We start from the raw sequence: 15,327 nt of genomic DNA on the forward strand, positions 1-15,327 counted from the left end.
GCTCTTATAGACTTTCTTCACAGCAGACACTTGTCATGGCAAAAAAAAAAACACGATGTAATAACATTAATAATGCCTGCATTCCTTTTATGTGTGTCAGTTCTAGGGCTCTGGTATGCTGGCTCACTATGGCTTACCTAAATGGAACAGAGGCATCATTAATGATAGCAGTGGCCTATAGAAAAAAGGTTTACAGGCCTTTTTTTTTACAGCAGACAATTTGACTTGTTATAGAAGGAAAATCAAAGGTGTTGCTAATTACATTAAAGATGGCTCTGTTGACGGTGTGGCAGTGAGCCAGCATGTACAATAGCCTACCAGGACCCTAAAACTGAAGTAGCTAATGGAATTCAACCATTGTTAATTTTATTATCACAAGATGTGTGTGTGTGTGTGTGTGTGTGTGTGTGTGTGTGTGTGTGTGTGTGTGTGTGTGTGTGTGTGTGTGTGTGTGTGTGTGCGCGCGCTTGTGTGTGTGCGTGTACGTGTGCGTGTACGCGTGCATGTACGCGTGCGTGTGTGTGTGTGTGTGTGTGTGTAGAATTATATCGTGCTGCTGTGTTATAACAAGGCTATTGTTTTATCACGTAGTTTTATGTTTTCAATTGTTGAAATGGGATAACGTTAAGCTAGGTACGTAGGCCTACATCACAAACATACTTTTTATAGGTCTGTTTTTTAAACCTCTCAATGAGTTCTTTCTGTAGGCTACATAATAGCCTGTGGGTGGAATTACTTCTAATGTTATAAAGTTGCACTTTAAAATGAGTCTTATACATGTTCTATATATACATGTGTATATGTGACTTAAGAACAGTAAGGTCATTTAATTTACAGAAAAAAACTAATATTTACAGTTCTTAAACTTGGTCTAATAACGACCTGTTAAATATGTTTTGTGCTTACATTTATAATAAAGTCTTTATACTGGCTTACTGTTATTCTGTTACATTTCTAGACAATAACTTGACCTTGACTTAAGAAAACGGATGTGACCACAAAATATTTATGTTTTGGTGAAATGTTCCAGTGGGCCATTCTTTCTACATGTATTGTTTCCTTTCACTTTGAAATAATGTTTGTATTTAATATTGTATTCATTGTGCTTAGGCCTACTTGTATTTAGTTAGTTAGTTAGTTAGTTAGTTAGTTAGTTAGTTAGTTAGTTAGGCTTTATTATCTGTAGTGTATTTGGCTTCACCACATATTAACACAATACAATAAAGAAGGGCCAACATCAAGAACATAAAAGGCTTTAAAATACAGTTAAAAATACAAAAGAAATGTATTCATAGGCCTTTAAGGGAACACACAGCAAACCAGACTGAGTGGATGTCAGATTCAGTCATCTACATATTTACATAGGCCTAACAGATTTATTTCACCTTTGTTGTCGACATACATCGGAATACGTCAATAATGGAGAGTGAAGTGCAATATAACATTGACTTTACTATTATTGCTTTTACAAACTAAAACCAGCAGAGGGCGTCATTTTACTGCTGAAGAGAGCATCAGCACCACTGTAGATATCAAACGTGCCAAATGAGTGTAAGCATGCCGACTTAAAATGTTGCCATCCCAGATATTCGGCCAGCTGCACTGCAGTCGATCCAGAAGACACCAGACAAGAGTTAATGAGCCTCTGATCCAGACCCACTGAGACTGAGCTGCCCCCGCTGTGTTGGCTCCACTCAGTGGCCTCTGCTGGGCATTTAGCGCCGGGAGAAAAAAAAAAGGTCCTCCCTCCTCAATTGTGTTGTTATTGACTGGCGGAGGGAAAGAAGAGGGTCGATAAGTGGATCAGATTTATTAGCGGTCCAGATTGGCTACAGCACGCCAAATGCCAGAGGAGTCACAGACTGTGGGGCTGCACACAGCGCATTTCATCTAGGTTAGAGGAGCGCCAGACAGCGTGTCTACAAGTGCGGCACAATTTCAAGTGGAAGGTAAGGGGGATCTTGTGCATTAGCCATGGATGTAGATGACATTGCTTCTATGTAACGCATCTGGATCATCAGGACATTACGGCATTCTGTACGTTTAATTAGATAACATAGAAAATGTTAAATCATATTATTGAAGGTAGCCTATGAATTACTGACTGAAGCAGGTGCGGCATTTTTTCTGCACGTGGTTCAACACGGGGTTATCATTTTTTTTTAGGATTTCTAACATCTTCTTGCCTCCATACTACCATTATGAAATATGAGTATGCTGGAAATGTTTGTGTGAATGAACCTGTAACAGCCGTTACAGGCTGCTACTGTTACTATGACTTCTGTCATAAAGTGGCAGAAGTCATAATAAGCCTGAGTGACAGCCCCCTGCCACCCATCTAATTCTAATTCTGGCACAAGGCTGAACGTGGCTGATGCAAGGTGGAATTACAGCGGTGGCCGCATCTGCTGCAGTGTGGAGCTGCAACAAGTTTATTATGCTTTGAGGGGGGGAAAGGAGAGAGAGAGAGAGAGAGAGAGAGAGAGAGAGAGAGAGAGAGACACTTCAGAGGACTAAGGTTAAGGGTGTGATCAAATAGATACCCTCTGGGAGTAAGGAGAAGTGACAGCTGCCAGTAACTGCATTAAGCTCAGCAGAAATAGAGTGTGTGTGTGTGTGTGTGCATGTGTTTGTGTGTGCTGTAGGGAAAGTAAATCGTCAGGATGGATCTGGCCAAACTTGCAGTGTCCTTCCACATTCTTCTGTGTTCTGCGTGGGCCCGTCACTCTTACATGGACAGCGTCCTCTCAGCCCGCTCAGGTAAGTTGTGTGAGTGAATTGTAAGACTGAGTGTCACATAACAGAAGGAACACATGTTGCGTGTACCTTTCACCACTGTGCCTCGTCTGTCTTCCTCTCAGCTCTCAGGTTTCTGGAAGAGCCGTTAACGTTTGACCCCTGTTGTCTCATGTCACCGCCTCCCCCGCCGCTCTTCCCTCCGCCACCTCACCAGTGGAAGCGGGGCGTTACCGTAGGTGTTCACAAACACACTCACACACACCTGCTTGCACAAATACATCTCATTTAAACACATTTGTATGCTCAATGTATGGGACACTGATTGATACCCTATTCTGTTGGATTTTGTGCATGTTTGACAGAAGGATGGTATTGGCATGTTAGAGCCAAGTGTTTCTGGAAGAGAAGTACAGGAAAAACAAAAAACTGTGATACCTGGGTGTTTACCTGGACCTCCAGGACCCAGGGGCCCAGAGGTAAGGTCCTTTTTTTTTAAATACGTATATGTTTGAAACCTTACATCAGGGCGTGTGCCACTTTCCAGTCCGATGAAATCATAGTAAGTCTATCAGCCTGCTGTAGCCATTTAAAGACAGTAGATGGGAATATTTGTTAAAAGGAAATGAAACAAAATGACCTTTAAAGTATTGATTTTTCTACAAATGTGTCATGCTCTATTAAAATATGTGTGCTGTATATAAATTTGATGTCGTTGTTCAGGGTCACAATGGATTACCCGGCATAAGAGGACCAAAAGGGGAGAAGGTGTGTTTCTATTTTAGTGGTTTTTGTTTTTATAGGTTGAAATATGTTACATTTATTTTGCTATAGAAGTATTTGTGCATATGTCCTTGTGTTCCTCTCTGCTCTAATGAGTGCTACATCTCCCCACCCCTGCCCCCCCACCTCATTTGTCCTCCTCCAGGGAGAAATTGGACGTCCAGGGTCAAAGGTGAGCCGCTCCTCCCCTCCTGCATGGCGTGTTCTCTCACTCATCTCTCTCTGGTCCATCTCGCTTGTCCTTGGAGTAATGGGATCTGGATTTCTCTCTCCGCTGTCCCCTCCATGCATCCTCAATCTCTGTGATGTGATTTGTCTATTGATGTGCTCAGAATATCTTCAGCAGCTGCTAAATGGGTCATGCTACATTAGTCTCAGTAGCCGCTTTAGCCACATAGCAAAGCTTGATCACATCCCTGGATGTCTCCAGTCATCCTTCTGCTCCTCACCTCTCTATCATCCCCCTCTTCTTTCCTTTCCCTCTGCTTTTACCTTCTCTCTCTCTCCTCCTTTCCTTGGCCTGGCTCCATTAGCCCTCATACTGGACCTCAGTCTTGCTGATCCAGGCTCTCCAGCACTCCACTTCTGCACTTTAATCTCCCTAAGTGCTTTTGGTCTCCGTGATAAATCACTCCACACAGCAGCATGTCCATGGGGTCTCAACAGGCTGCTGTTTTAATGACAGGCAACTAAATGAGAGCACGCTGCTAGCATGGCAGCAGCTCTGGGAGACTCGTCCAGGTGTCACAGAGAAGTGGAGGCGGTTGTTTAACACATCTGAGTCACCTGCTTGCAGGGAACTGGCGATAGCGCACAATCGAATAAACCGTTATTCCTGTCCACTAATTAGCCAATCTCAGTGGCATTGTTAAAGGTTTTATCCTCTGTCATGTCCGACTTGGAAGCCATAGGAGGTCAGTTTTGACATGCTTATTTGTCTTATTTTTTAAAGTTGCAGATCATCAGCATATATAGCAAAGTACAAAAGCAGAAATCAGTCCAAATTTAAAGGACGAGCTTGACACTTTGGAACATACACCTATTTGCTTTCTTCCCGATGTTAGATGAGAAGATGGCATGCAATGAGCAGAGACTCCAGGAAGTCACTAAACTAGTCAAAGAATAGTCCAGCATGTAAACCCAAGCCTGTTTAAGTAATGTATTAAATCAAAATGCAAGTAAGATTTTATTTAAGAGAACAAGGTTAAAATGTCCTGCTGTTGAAGATCCGACTATAACAGTAACACTCAAAAAGAAATCCTCCTTCAAGCAATTTAAAGCAAGAGACTGCTTCCTGTCACTTTTTCAGCAAAAGGGGTCAGAAAATGTATCATTAGTTTGCATAAGTGCTGGCACTGATTGTGTTTGTGTATAGGGTCGTACAGGAGCTCCAGGTCTCCCAGGGAAACCAGGGCTACCAGGATGGCGTGGTCCAGAGGGACCCCAGGTAAGTCTCTGTACTGTCTTGAGGTTTTACACGAATGTATATATCACAAAAACAAAATGAACCCTCACGTATGTATGGTTTTTCTTAAGGGTGAGAAAGGGGACCCAGGACTCATGGGATTACCAGGACTGAGGGGACCACCAGGGCCAAAGGTTAGTCACCTCTTTACTGCATCATACACACAATTATGTATTTTTTATTGACTATCATATCTGCTGTTTTATTCCTCATTAATCTTTTTAGGGTTTGCCCGGTTATAAAGGAGATAAGGTAAATTCCGAATAAATTCTCACAGTGCATACGTTTTTTAACTACAAAACTATTAAATCCTCCATTTAATTTTTCTCTCTTTTTTTAAAAGGGCAGCTATGGTGACCCTGGAGCAGCAGGACCAAAAGGCGATAAGGTTGGTGGAGAAATGTCTTTTTCTTTTATTGTAGATGCTTAAATTGCTTTGGAAAATGCTGTGTTGTGTAACTCTTTAAAGCCCATTTATGCTTGGCTTTGACTATGAACACTTTACCTCATGCTGTGTTATATTGGACCTCATCATTTGACTAGGCAGTGAAAAACTCTACAATAGTTTGTTCAATTACTGGTTAAATTCCAAAGTGGTTCTTTCACGTCCCGACATTTCAAGCTCAGAGACAGATTCAATTAACATTACACATTTTATGAGTGCCTGCTCTGCTGAGATAATGACTTTTCTCACATCAAGCTCTCATTTCGTCTCTATGCAGGGTTCCATTGGTTTGCCTGGGATGCTTGGACAGAAGGTAAGAATGATTCAATAATGAGGATAGTAATGAATCTTATTTAAACTAATTATTACTCAACTCCTTTCCCAGGGTGAGCAGGGACCAAAGGGAGAGCCAGGAGTCGTAGGGAAAAGAGGGCCTACTGGACGGCCTGGGAAGAGAGGCAAACAGGTGAGGAAAGACGAGGAAGAATGATGCACATCCTGGAAGCATCACTTAATCCTGGTGTGGTGCGCTGATACTCTGCTCTTCCTCTCAGACATTCTCTCACTGGCTAATTCAGTCACTCAAGTTATACTTCCAGCTCTAAGTATAGACTTCCATAGAGGCTTCGGTGTCTTTGGCATCAGTTTACACATTCATATATGCACACAAACACACACACATTTGTTTTTCCATGGACTAGATTATCACAGCTATGCACAAAGTGGCAGTGGCATGTAGGTCCCCTTCTGTGTGTGTGTGTGTGTGTGTGTGTGTGTGTGTGTGTGTGTGTGTGTGTGTGTGTGTGTGTGTGCGTGTGCGTGCGTGCGTGTGTGTGTGCGTGTGTGTGTGTGTGTGTGTGTGATTTCTAATGGGATGTTGCCTGGCTTGCACAGGGCATGAAGGGCCACACTGGAGCCCCAGGAGTCATGGGCCCCCAAGGACCCCCAGGTCCAAACGGCCATCCAGGGCCACCTGGTCCACCCGCCTCAGGTACAGTAACTCACACGTTCACTCAGACATCAGCCTCAAATTACAGTCTATGATGTATAATATCAAAGTAGGTGTTTGTGTGTGTGTGTTAAACCCTCATATTTGTCATACATTGTTGTGGTTTTCCAGGTCTCTATCTAGTCGGGGAAAAGGGAGAGAAGGGTCCTCCAGGTCCAGCAGGTCGCTGTGACTGTGATTCCACTCTTGGTGCAAATAATGCTCCTTTTGGAAGCTACACTCAACGGGGCGGCCTCAATAAAGTCCCTGCAGTAAGACCCAACTCAAACGGCTTCCTTACAATATAACTATCCAAACTGAATCCATGTTCAAACTGAATCAATTATTTCTCATCAGCTTTCACTTTCTCCTGTATATGTCTGTGCAGATATTTGTGGTAAACGGTGAGGAGGAGATGGACCGTGTACGTCTAGACAATGCAATAGCATTCAGGAAGGATCAGAGGTTGCTCTACTTCAAAGATAAAGAGGGATGGAAGCCCATACAGGTGACGACTATTAGTGTTGTGTACTGTAATTGCAACACTGAGCTGTAAAACTACAGATTTTTAAATAACCAGTGACATTGTTTTTCAAACAGAAGCCAATGAGCACATAATTCATCATTTACAGCTCACGTCTATGCCTCTAGGCCAGAGATCTTCAACGTCTTTAGGCCAAGGACTCCTTAGCTGAAAGGGAGACCCCCAACTACATGTAGCCTAATGTATAAAATTGAGTTGCATTAAACTGGGCCGGATGGATGAAAATGAATGGCTGTGAATCCTTAAGCTTAACTGTATGGCTACCTTACCTATAGTAAGCTTATCTCCAATGTGTAAATTAAATGGGTTTTTTTCTTCACAAATAGGCCAATTTATCCTTGCTATTAAAATGTAAGAATTATTTTAATGTATCTTTTCAGACATTTACATTTTTGAAAAAACAAACTTCCAAAACATTATTTTTTAGACATAATATGGAGGCCCCCCTGCACTAACTCTGAGGACCCCCTCTTGAATATATCTGCTCTAAGCTAAAACTGGACCACATTTGAGCGTGAAAGTTTTATTTTTGACCCTTAGAAACATAGTTTGACAAAAAATTATAAATCTCAACTCAAGGTCCACTTACTAGCTTTCCCACAGTCTTCCCGAGCGGATGGAGTTCGCTTAGCAGTTGTCGTAGAGATGGCACTGGTTGCTGTCACAACATCTATGTATATCCATGTATTGCATGAACTGAACAAATTCCATCTGCTGAGAAAGACCATGAGATGTAGTTGAAAAGTGGTGGAAAAAGCTAATAAGTAGACCTTGAGTTAAGATTTCTTTGGTCAAACTGGGCTACATTTGGTTGACATCTACTGTATGTACCAGGTTACATAAAACATTCACTTTTCCACCTAATAAAGCCTAGCCTTATTTTTTATTGACAATAAAGCTAAGATTTTCTTATTGCCTGAAATGTCAAATTAGCGTTTGTTTTCTTGTCTAGCCCTTCCAGCCCTTCCAGTCCACAGAAAAAGTCCCGGACAGAGTCGGTGTGTGTGGGGACGGAAAGGTGCAGGCCCAGCACGGAGAGGAGTGTGATGATGGAAACCAGATTGTCACCGATGCTTGTCTCAGTGAGTTACATGCATCTCTTGCTCAATTGAATACGTGCACACATGCCCAGTAATGTAGAGGTAAAGAAAAAGGTAAAAATGATCTATAGACAGTTATTCTAATACCCCTTTAGGTAATGAAATACAGTGTAACAAGAATTAAGATAAATAATGATTTATGTGGGCGCCTGGGTGGCTCGCCTGGTGGAGCATGCGCGCCCATGTATGGAGGCTCGGAGGCTGCAGCCCTTTGCTGCATGTTATTCCCCTTCTCTCTCCCATTTCAGGTCTAAGCTGTCCTGTCGGAAATAAAGGACTAAAAATGGCAACAAAATTAAATAAAAAAAACAAAAAATTGTTTATGTTAGTGGGAAAAAACAAATCTTCAAATATAAAGGTTAGGCTTTTTGCTGCATGCATGCATACCCAGCTGCTCAAGAGATGCCCTGCAGAGCTCCAGTGCACCACAGAGTCTGCACCCACATGACAGAGGATAAAAGCAGTACGCACTGTGAAACCTTTCCTTGATCTTTCATTAATCTCACCCTGCCATCCTCTCACTTCTCTCTTCTGCTCTGTTCAATTAAATTAGCAGCAAAATGCTGTATTGGCATCACTGAAACACACAGCAGTGCCAAAGCAATGAGTAACGTCTTCTCTCCCCCTTCCCTCCCTTGCTCTCTCCTAACTCTGCCACTACATTCAACTCATCTCCTTTCCTTTCATCACTTCAGACTGTAAGTGGGCCTACTGCGGAGATGGCTACCAACATGACGGCATTGAGGAGTGTGATGGAAAGGACTTTGGTTATCAGACCTGCAAATCCTATCTTCCTGGGTATGTTCACTGACAGCATTCAGCGTGCATACAGAAACATACCGTACACTCAATGTCCATTTATTTGGGAACACTTTGCTATTAATTAAATATCTTCTATGCCAAGGTAGCACAATGCAGTTCCTTTTTAGTCAGCAGCCCATTTATACTGCACCCATCTAAGGATTGTAAAGGTCATTTGAATGAACTTTTTCTGTGAAACCATTCAGACATGAAGGTGCATTATCCTGGCACCACTTACTGTACAATGTTTTAGATGCCTAAATCACACAACTCTGCATGCTTTAAACTTATGCTTAAAGAAATAGTTCAACATTTTGGGGAAATGTACATACTCACTTTCTTGCTTGAGATTTGCGAAGACGGATACCACTGTTAGCTTTGAGAGGGGTGTTTGTCTTCTCATCAAGCTCTCTGCAAGAAAGCAAATAAGCGTAGTTCCCTACATTTTGAACTATTCCTTTAATAAAGAGCAAAATAGCTGAAATTTGGAGGTGTGCTGCATAAGGTACTGAGTGTAAATATAAGTATGCACATAGAGCAATCAGTTGCACTTCTTAAAAATAATTTTCCATGTCTTCTGCAGGTCCTTTGGGCAGCTCAGATGCACCGAATCTTGCCTCATTGATTCCACTGGTTGCAAGTATTTCACCTGAACTAGAAATATTGCAACTTTGCAGTTGCTCTTTGTGATCACTGGGGTTACATTTCAGAGTCTTGCCCCTTAAAAAAATCACTGGCTGCTCTGAGCCATGAGAAGTCACGGGAGTCAGCTTTGAATCGACTGTCTCTCCCCTGGAGGTTTAATTCTATCACTGGCCTCAGGGAGCAGCTTCCTGTTACTGTTACTACATCGGCTCCAGCACTGTTATGGACACAGGTGATGCTGTGGAACATTTTAATGATTTAATGATTGTATCATATGAAATAGTTACAATGTGTATGACTTGCTGACTGTTAATGCAAAAATAAGCTGTATTCTGAACTTCTTTTGTAAGAAAAAAAAAGCCTTTTTTTACAAAAGAGGCACTTATGTTATTGATACTATATATACTGTAGTATGCAAATCAGGATTGTGTAAATGTATTTATTCCTGTGCAATGTTTTAGAAAAATATGTATTTATGAAAAGCAATGCTGTGATATTGCATGTAAATATGTACCAGAACACAGCGGACTGCTTTACCCCGTGCTGTAAACGTACTAGTCAAAGTGTGGCCCTCTTGAACGAATGTCATACTGCAACAAGAATACCTGTGGTTATTGCAGCAGCATGAAGAAACTGATCAGTTACAAAATGACTATGAAATGAATTTAGTCAAATTTGATTAGTGGATAATCTACCTGCATGACTGTAATGTTCATTAAACACTGTACGCTAATAAAAGACATCAGGCCAACGCGTCAGAGTTCTCCAAAGGGGATCTGTCAGGGAGCATTTGTGGGCGTTTTCTTTTTGTTCAGGAAACCAATCAAAAGCAAACTTCCTGCGACAACACGTATGATGAAACGTCACTGCCACGTAGAGGAGCAACTTCACGCGCATCGCTGCTGGTTCTCAAAACTTTCTCAAACATTTTAGTCAGCTGTTTTGTCGGGCTTTTTCTTCGGAAGGTTTGAACGTGGCAGCATGCTGCTGACCGTGCTGAGCTGCCTCTGCTCCTCTCTGCTGTCTGTCAGCGGGGGGAAGCTGCCTGAAGCTGAGGTGAACATAGAAGTCCTGCACAGACCTTTTCTCTGTCACCGACAATCAAAGTACGGAGACATACTGCTGGTACATCATCAGGGATACTTTGAGAATGGGACCATGTTTCATGACAGGTAACGCTATGCTTAATGGCTGACACGATATCGTCTTATTATTGTTCTTTCAAGTTGGACTGAGTTTAAAGAAGTTTCCCTACATTACTCCTGGTAGTTACAGCGGGATGTTACCGCCTCGCTCACTGCGGTTAGTGGAAGCAATTTGCTGTAATCACTCCTCTTTTAATAAACGGCTTTTTATAACACATTTGTTATTAAAACTTTTAAATGCTAGTTTTTTGGGGGGGTTTTGTTTGTTTTTACCGGGTTACTACCATAGACTGTATAATGCTAATGGTATACAGTCTATGGTTACTACTCCATTCCAAGTGCACGCGTGTTAAATCTCCTTGGTGACGCCTATATCTATTAGGGGTCACGTGATAAAACATTTTTAAAGGGTCAGTTCAGCCAAATTATAAGAATACATATTTTCTCTTAGTGGTTTGATTTGATGTGCTAAAGTTTTTTTTTTTTTTGTGCTAAATTTAATCACAAAAGTGGAAGAAGAAAAGTGGCATTTGAAAAACACTAAAGCAACATCTGAACAAAAACCGTGTTCCCCACACACCTAGCTGTGAATAATTTTATTTTATTTTCACTGGAAATTAGTTTTGTTCTACTGAAGAAAAAGTCCCAATGAAAGCTGTTTACAGTCATGTTGGTGACTGTGAATTACCCTGCGGAGTGTGGGCAGTTTGCTTCAATTTTTTCTTCTTGACACCCTCTAAAAAAATCTTACCTTTGCTGCCTTCCAGTGGTTTAGCTGCAGTAATGTACAGGTGAACTCACTGTAGGGTCAGAAGTCAAACAGGCTTGAAACTTTCCACCCGAGAGGCCAGCAAATCACTGCATTTCATACTTAACCCTTGTGTTGTCCTTCGGGTCCCAGTGACCCGAAGGACAACACAAGGATTATGTACTTCCCTTTACTTTGTTGAGAATTGCTCTCTAAACAAGGGTTAATACAGCACCTTAGTTCTTGTTTGTACAGCATTTTGGTCAGCTTAAACTGTGTTTAAATGTGTTCTAGAAATAAACTTTACTTACTTACTTACTTTACAAGAAACAGGGTTTAGAGAGCAATTCTCAACAAATTAAAGGGAAGTACATAATCCTTGTGTGGTCCTTCGGGTCACTGGGACCCGAAGGACCACACAAGGGTTAAGGTCTTAAAGCACCACAAACAATACAATACATATCACAATAGACATAATTGAGGTAATATTGGTTGTTTATTGTGATTCGAATGAGAAAATATGTTTTGGTAATTTTGGTGAACCAACCATTTCATTTCTGAGATTCAACATCATTAATGTGAACAAAGTAAGTAAGAATTCTTGATTTTTCTCCTCACTTTATCCATTTTTTTTCCTCAGATTGCAATTAATCTCAGAACTCATTGACTAATAATAATAATAATAATAATAATAATAATAATAATAATAATAATAATAATAATCACAGAAAGAAATGACAAGTTTCTGCCAGGAAATAATCCCATAAAACTGTACTGCCAGGCCCTTCTCACAGTCCTTCCCTTTTCAGACCTGTAACATTCCACTCTATGTCTGTGTATGTCCACCAGTCGGACCGAAGGTGACAAACAGGCAGTGTGGTTTACACTGGGCATCAGAGAAGTGATCAAAGGCTGGGATAAAGGCCTGCAGGACATGTGCTCTGGAGAGAAGAGGAAACTCATCATACCTCCAGCTCTGGCCTATGGGAAGGAAGGAAAAGGTAGTGTAGCTGTGGCCACATGCATGCAAACTTTACTGCATGATGCTAGTCTTGATAAAAGTGCTTGAGGTTTTACAAAGTGTGTAATATTATGTACATTATGCATGCATGTATGTATGTATATTATACTTGTTTGTCTTGTTTTGAATGGCTCTCTAGGACTCCCATGCTGAATGAAGGTTTCATTCAGCACTATTAGTCCACTTTTTCTCAACATGGAGCATGTGAACAATACTTTGCTTTGTCCTGGTAAGCACACACCACTCTAACCAATAACATCTATCTCCTCTGTGCCGAACTAACTTTTGCCCGGATAACAACAACCTGATGATTAATAATAAGACTAATAATGCAACCTAGGTTTGTTTCTCAAACACTTTCAACATGGTTTCAAACTTATTTACTCACAAGTTAACATTTTTAAATTGAAATGTGTTACAAGGGGTATCATTTCTTCAGCACTAGTCCATATCCACGGCGTTCCACTTCCGGGATTGTTCAGGTGCCGCTGGAAATTCCGCCGGATGTCTGTTACCTTCCGCTTTCTTTGTGTTGGGATTTTAAACAATTTTTAAGAGAACTATGGTTAACTGCTCCTCAGATCTCTGCAGGGTAAATCCAGACAGCTAGCTAGACTATCTGTCCACTCTGAGTTTTCTGTTGCACAACTAAAACAACCTTTGAACGTACACGTTCCACCAAAACAAGTTCTTTCCCGAGGCTATTTTGCAGCGGCACCGAGGCTCCGTGCGGCTCTTAGCGCCTCCCAAGACGATTGTGATTGGTTTAAAGAAATGCCAATAAACCAGAGCACGTTGTTCCATACCGGAATGCTGTGTGGACTAGCCAAATGCGAGACTACTGCAGCACTAACCAAACCAATTGTTTTTTTTCATACTGAAGCATGCTTACAGAAACCTCAGGTGATAGCCAGTCTCAGTTTTTAGCTGACCTCTTGCCCTGTGGTGTTGTCTGCTCAGGTAAGATCCCACCTGAAAGCACACTGACCTTCGTCATCGAGGTGCTTGAGATCAGAAATGGGCCGAGGTCACACGAGTCCTTCCAGGAGATGGACCTCAACGATGACTGGAGGCTCTCCAAGCATGAGGTATACACAAGGATTTCAAACACTTCAGAAAACTTAATTACCCATCACCTCTTATGATACACAAATTCCCAACCTTTTTGGCTTATGACCCTATAAAGCTAAGCAGTGCCTATCCAGAAGCCCAGGAGGAATTCCCCTCTCAGATTGTGATTATTTTGGTCAAATTCTCTATTTCCTTTCCTAATTGGTTAATCACCTCATGACCCCTCATATAATTTTAGTTGAAACAGACCAACAGGGCCAACTGTCAATAATTAAAAATCGATTAGAAATAAGATATAAAGTAATATCCTAAAAATACAAGTGCTGTGCAGCTATAATGTTTTACAGTAGGTAAGGTAAATGGAAGGTATATTATTGAATCTACTCAGTAATTTGGAGTTAAACACTACTGCCAATTTGTCAAAACAACAACGGCAGTATCTGATGTGTTGACTGTGTTGTAAACCCGGCACTGTAAGGATGTAACTGGAATTTGATTAGTTTCCGCACAGTGCACAAGTTGTTTTTTGTTTTTTTTTCTTCTCAACCTGTCTCACCGATCGCCCTGCCCTCACTCAATCTACCAGGTGAAAGTGTATCTGAGGAAAGAGTTTGAGCGTCATGGCTACGCTCCCAACGACACTCTACACGAGAACATGGTGGAGGACATCTTTGCCAAAGAGGACGAGAACAAAGACGGCTTCATATCGTCCAGAGAGTTTACTTACAAACACGATGAACTTTGAATTCTCTTCCAGTCCCATGAACCACTCACTTGCCCATAGTATCTTCCAGTTGTCATTGATTTTTGGTGGAAATACTTTTATTTTTTTATTTTTATTGTCAGCATGAAAAGTAATTCATTTTAATAGAAGCACTGTGTTTGTCTTGTGCTTGACATGGAAACTCCTCCTGTGTAGAGCCGTGTGGTGAGCTCTGAGCCAACGGGTTTGTTTCACTGATGTTTTTTACTTTTCATTTTTGTGTTTACTTCTGCAAGAGCCCATTCTACTCTCCCCACAATGTTTTAAGGATTTAAATGTTATGCAGTTATCATTGTCACTAATATCAGAGGTAACAGACGCTGAGCAAATGCTTTTAGTGGCAGTGCATCCTGTGGGCAGGCAATGTAAGTAGATTACGGTTGCCAAGTTTGGCTGTGAAATTCCCCTTAATGGAAATCCAGTGTTGATTTCCTTTACAAAATGTTACCAGATCAATGTAGTTTACCTTTTGTGGGTCCATTAGGAAAGAAAGTGCTTTTGCTTCTTTTTTTTCTCTGTATGGTAAACGAATCAGTCGACCTCAGATAATATAGATTGTCATTAAATCAGGCTTAAGTGTTATCATATTGATTAGTTTGTGTGTATTTGAGTTAAGTCATGACAATGCCAACTTTGATATTTTTAATTTCTATTCAGAATGTGTATTTTTTAAAGGACCACAGTGATCATTAGTTTTCCATGGCAGACATGATGACTTGACATAGCAGGAAAAGCAGGTGTAACCAAGAATTGCTCAGTTTAATTTTCTGTAAGTGCTCCCAGTAAGCCAGCATACACCGTACTCAGGACCTGGCACTGGTAAACCCAAATGGAATGCAGCCAGCATTGACGTTATTAGAGACACCTGTTTGCACATGTGTACACTCAAATGTCAATGCAGAAAGGATATATTGTTCAGCCCTGCTCTGCAACTTCCATGGAATCTCATTCTGATTTTTAATTAAATAAAAATTCACAGAACTTTGACCCTTGTCTGACAGGGTGAAGTGGGATAAAGTGCTATTTTTCTTTTTTTTTTAACAGTGTGCTGGAGGCTGTTTTGAGACACTGC

General features: G+C 41.2%; 2 protein-coding genes across 4 annotated transcripts; both read left to right on the forward strand.

Annotated features, from left to right (window-relative positions):
* The first annotated feature begins 1,552 nt into the window (after window positions 1–1,552).
* LOC120571030 (acetylcholinesterase collagenic tail peptide-like) lies at window positions 1,553–10,258 on the forward strand. 3 transcript variants are annotated; one of them, XM_039819724.1, is made up of 18 exons: window positions 1,553–1,949; window positions 2,646–2,760; window positions 2,862–2,971; window positions 3,102–3,215; window positions 3,460–3,504; window positions 3,665–3,691; window positions 4,895–4,966; window positions 5,056–5,118; window positions 5,210–5,236; window positions 5,328–5,372; window positions 5,707–5,742; window positions 5,815–5,895; window positions 6,324–6,420; window positions 6,550–6,689; window positions 6,806–6,925; window positions 7,914–8,043; window positions 8,757–8,859; window positions 9,446–10,258. In XM_039819724.1, exons 2-18 carry the CDS (start codon window positions 2,664–2,666, stop codon window positions 9,513–9,515), a joined length of 1,377 nt encoding a protein of 458 aa, XP_039675658.1. In that variant the 5' UTR covers window positions 1,553–1,949; window positions 2,646–2,663; the 3' UTR covers window positions 9,516–10,258. The 3 variants fall into 3 exon arrangements, with proteins under 3 accessions (XP_039675658.1, XP_039675660.1, XP_039675659.1); XM_039819726.1 differs by having other exon boundaries at window positions 3,105–3,215; XM_039819725.1 differs by lacking the exon at window positions 1,553–1,949 and having other exon boundaries at window positions 1,982–2,760.
* An 86-nt stretch (window positions 10,259–10,344) lies between these two features.
* On the forward strand, window positions 10,345–15,240 carry LOC120571032 (peptidyl-prolyl cis-trans isomerase FKBP14-like). Its single transcript, XM_039819727.1, has 4 exons — window positions 10,345–10,679; window positions 12,250–12,401; window positions 13,382–13,509; window positions 14,079–15,240. Exons 1-4 carry the CDS (start codon window positions 10,489–10,491, stop codon window positions 14,235–14,237), a joined length of 630 nt encoding a protein of 209 aa, XP_039675661.1. The 5' UTR covers window positions 10,345–10,488; the 3' UTR covers window positions 14,238–15,240.
* Window positions 15,241–15,327: the final 87 nt, after the last annotated feature.

The sequence above is a fragment of the Perca fluviatilis genome, chromosome 13, assembly GCF_010015445.1.
Source record: "Perca fluviatilis chromosome 13, GENO_Pfluv_1.0, whole genome shotgun sequence".
In the NCBI taxonomy this organism is placed as follows: Eukaryota; Metazoa; Chordata; class Actinopteri; order Perciformes; family Percidae; genus Perca; species Perca fluviatilis.

What these genes read in the sequence shown, in the direction of transcription:
- LOC120571030 (XM_039819724.1), top strand. Translation starts at nt 2,664, where the DNA reads ATGGATCTGGCCAAACTTGCAGTGTCCTTCCACATTCTTCTGTGTTCT. An exon ending in TTGGACGTCCAGGGTCAAAG is followed by an intron (nt 3,692 to 4,894) that starts GTGAGCCGCTCC and finishes GTTTGTGTATAG; the next exon opens with GGTCGTACAGGAGCTCCAGG. An exon ending in AGGGATGGAAGCCCATACAG is followed by an intron (nt 6,926 to 7,913) that starts GTGACGACTATT and finishes TTTCTTGTCTAG; the next exon opens with CCCTTCCAGCCCTTCCAGTC.
- LOC120571032 (XM_039819727.1), top strand. Translation starts at nt 10,489, where the DNA reads ATGCTGCTGACCGTGCTGAGCTGCCTCTGCTCCTCTCTGCTGTCTGTC. An exon ending in GGGACCATGTTTCATGACAG is followed by an intron (nt 10,680 to 12,249) that starts GTAACGCTATGC and finishes TATGTCCACCAG; the next exon opens with TCGGACCGAAGGTGACAAAC. An exon ending in GGAGGCTCTCCAAGCATGAG is followed by an intron (nt 13,510 to 14,078) that starts GTATACACAAGG and finishes TCAATCTACCAG; the next exon opens with GTGAAAGTGTATCTGAGGAA.